General features: G+C 37.1%; 1 protein-coding gene across 1 annotated transcript in view; it reads right to left on the minus strand.

Moving 5' to 3' along the window:
* Nucleotides 1-239: 239 nt before the first annotated feature.
* PDK4 (pyruvate dehydrogenase kinase 4) overlaps nucleotides 240-3,132 on the minus strand; it is a 25,117-nt gene continuing 22,224 nt past the window's right edge. The window contains exon 12 of the mRNA XM_019508453.1: nucleotides 240-3,070. Coding sequence (XP_019363998.1) covers nucleotides 3,016-3,070 — 55 coding nt within the window. The 3' untranslated portion in view covers nucleotides 240-3,015. The remainder of the gene's footprint in view (nucleotides 3,071-3,132) is intronic.

The following is a 3,132-nucleotide window of genomic DNA, read 5'->3' on the forward strand; positions in this document are numbered from 1 at the left end:
ATAGATACTTGGGTTGTTTCTCCAAGTTTAACCCTTCAAGCCAGTTTTCCTGAAGAATGTTTTGATAGCTATAATCTAGTTCAACATAGATTTGTTTTTCAAAGACAAATAGCCCCTGGGCTATGATTTGATGCAGACTAGCTCTGAGCCATTTCTGACAGATGTGGATTCTGCAACTGAAGAGCCACATGCATAGAAAGCACCTAACAAAACAGCGAAATGAAGAGGAGACCAATCAATAACTGTTTAAGAGATTTACTGTAAAATTATAATACAATCTTACATACAGTAAAAGGCTTAAAATGTCCTAAAAAAAAAAAAAAATCTCACACAGTTCAAGGACAGCAGAGTACTGCATTGTCTAAGTGGAAAGTAATGTAGTCCTCAAGTAGACAGATTTGCATAGACTTCTGACATGGTATGCATATTGAAAACATGGCATTATGAACATGTTAATGTACAAATAAAACTTGGTACCAAAAAAGATTCATTTTGCATTAGAATGTTGCATAGACTGTCAAGTGGACCTCACCCTTTAAATGTTGTAAATAGACTGCAAGGTGATGTTGTTAAGAAGTAGTATTATTATACCAAAAATCACAAGGAGCTTAAAGAAAAAAAAAAAAAAAGATGCCCAGTCTCTGCCTAGAGGAGCTGTGGTTATATATTAAAGACATACTACATATCATGATATCATAGTTCATGCTCAGGCATTAAAATGAGAGCAGACAAGGGGAGAGAAAGGTATAATGCATTTACTTAAAACCAGGCTGCATTTTAGTTGCTCTTCATGACTTCACGTCACCTACACAATCTACAAGTTATCCAAGCACTTCCTGGCATGGAAAAAAAACATTCTTCCCTACATATTCTAGATAACATTTGATTCTATTGCTGACCACAGCAATAGAAGTTAATACAAGTTTGGGGGTTTTTTTGTCAGCTCATTGTATCATCAAGTTTATTTATTGTGTTTAGGTGCTGCAGTGGTTTCAGCACTCTGGTCACCTTTAGTTATCTCCATGTGTAGATTAGGACTGCTAAAGTTATTTACTCAGTCATTATGCTCAGGTGATCAACTAAAACCCGAGTTGGTTCAGTGTCTTCTATATATTAAAAAAAGATGCAGGATGTATTAGAAATCACTTTTAGTTTCCTGAGGGTCCAGCTAAGACTCAGCATCAATAGGGCTACAAAATATTGGATATCTGGTAGACGAGAAAGCTTTCTAGTAAAATTGCTGAAGAATTTTTTGGACTAGTTACATTAATGCAATAAGTTCATTAGATTATACTGACAGCAATCATTAAAACTGATACACCGCTGAGACACAGTAAAAGAACTCTGGTGTTATAGTGACATAATTAAATTAAAATTTCTGTCCACAGCAAAAGTGTTTACTGGCTTCCTCTCTGTCTAGCCAAGGTGAGTTGGAATTACAAAGTCATCACACAGCCATCCTAGCACAGTGCTGGATGTTAGAAACACTGATTGCATTTACAACTGAGCCAAGAAGATCACATGAATTTTTTTTTTTAAAAAAAAAAAGAAAAACAAAGTAGTTAAAAGGGCAAATTCAGTCTCATTATAAATCCTGACTTAAAATCAGACTGGTAATTTCACTTAACATTAAGCTTAACAAGGACCCAGCAGTCTTACCTCGTTTATGAAAACTGGAAGATAGGGAAAAGAAAAAAGCTGATTGGGAGTGGAATATTTTCCCCAATAGTCATTTGTCCCCTGGACATCTCCTTCTGTACTACACATAAGTTACTTTAAAATAGCTTGTGCTATTCATGTTTTGAAACTATTCCATTCCTAAACTTTCTGCATTTAGAGAGAAGATTTCTTCAAGTTATTAGTTCACAATCTCCTTTTTGCCAGCAACTCAGTTTCCAAATGTTCAGTGCAGCTTTTGTATAGTGGTTTTATACTTCAAGTTTAAGCTCAAGTGTGTCTGATACAAATTCCAGAAGACACATTTAGCAGGTAAGTATTTACATATGAACAAGCTTCAAACATGTTCCACAACCTACAGCCAGTGGTTTTGTTTATAGAGCCACTAAACTTTGTAGCTGTATTGAAGAGAGAACTACCCACCACCACTCTAACATACTGCTTCATGTTGGGTTTATAAAAGCAACCCTCTTCCCTCCCCAAAACACAAGTCATTGGGACCAACAACACAAGCATATCTACTTGGCTTTGAAAATCCCTGCCTGCTTATTCAATACAGCTCTCCTGCTGTTACAGATGTGGACTACACATCTCATTATGGCCGTTATAGCCAAGTGCCATTCTATTTGTCCCTTAAAAATATTCTAGCAATTTCTGTGGTTACCTTATGGACAAGTCACTGATCTTTCCAGAAAGAGCAAATACAAAGGAATAGCCTTTGTATCCCAAAAGATATTAGAATTAAAATTACATTAAACTCATCACCAAGACCTTTCCTATATTGCAAAAACACAAACTTGTTCCCCACCTCAATGCCAACTGAACTGCATCTTAAGGTTTCCATCCTGCTGCAACCCTACCACACTTAAATGAGGCCTTCTTTCTCTTCGTCATGAACACAGTTATACAGTACAGGCATATGCACCACAGTACAGAGTTTCATAATAAAGGTGAAGTTCTGGTGTCTATTTAAATGGAAAGCAATAGCATTACTGTCATTTGTCAGTATTTAGACTCAAGGACTGAACAGGTTCAAGAACTGCATACCTCCTGTTACAACAGTCATTGATTCACATAGCATTGTAAATTTCTGCTTGCATGCTTCTTTCTGTAAGGACTACAGGCAAAGATGCACATGGCTTTCCTTATGTATAGCTTATACTGGAGTGCACTACAGATCACAGTCCTCCTGTGCAGCGTGAGCTTCCCTCCTCTTCTGTTTAGGATCTGTCGGAAGGCCTGTCTGTATGAAGGCACTTTAGACTAACGCTTTCAAGCACTAGTCTTAATTGGAAAGCCAGCTTGATCCCTTTTTAGTACCTTGGACATGAACTTCATTCAAATAGCTATGCTTTGCTTTGCTAGGTTTTTTGGTTCTTTGCTGGGGACACACCAGTCATCTGCCTCTGAAGTTGCTTGATAATGCTTATAGGCGGACTTGTTGAATACTGGGAG

The sequence above is a fragment of the Gavialis gangeticus genome, unplaced genomic scaffold, assembly GCF_001723915.1.
Source record: "Gavialis gangeticus isolate Ggan-Ray unplaced genomic scaffold, GavGan_comp1, whole genome shotgun sequence".
Classification (NCBI taxonomy): Eukaryota; Metazoa; Chordata; order Crocodylia; family Gavialidae; genus Gavialis; species Gavialis gangeticus.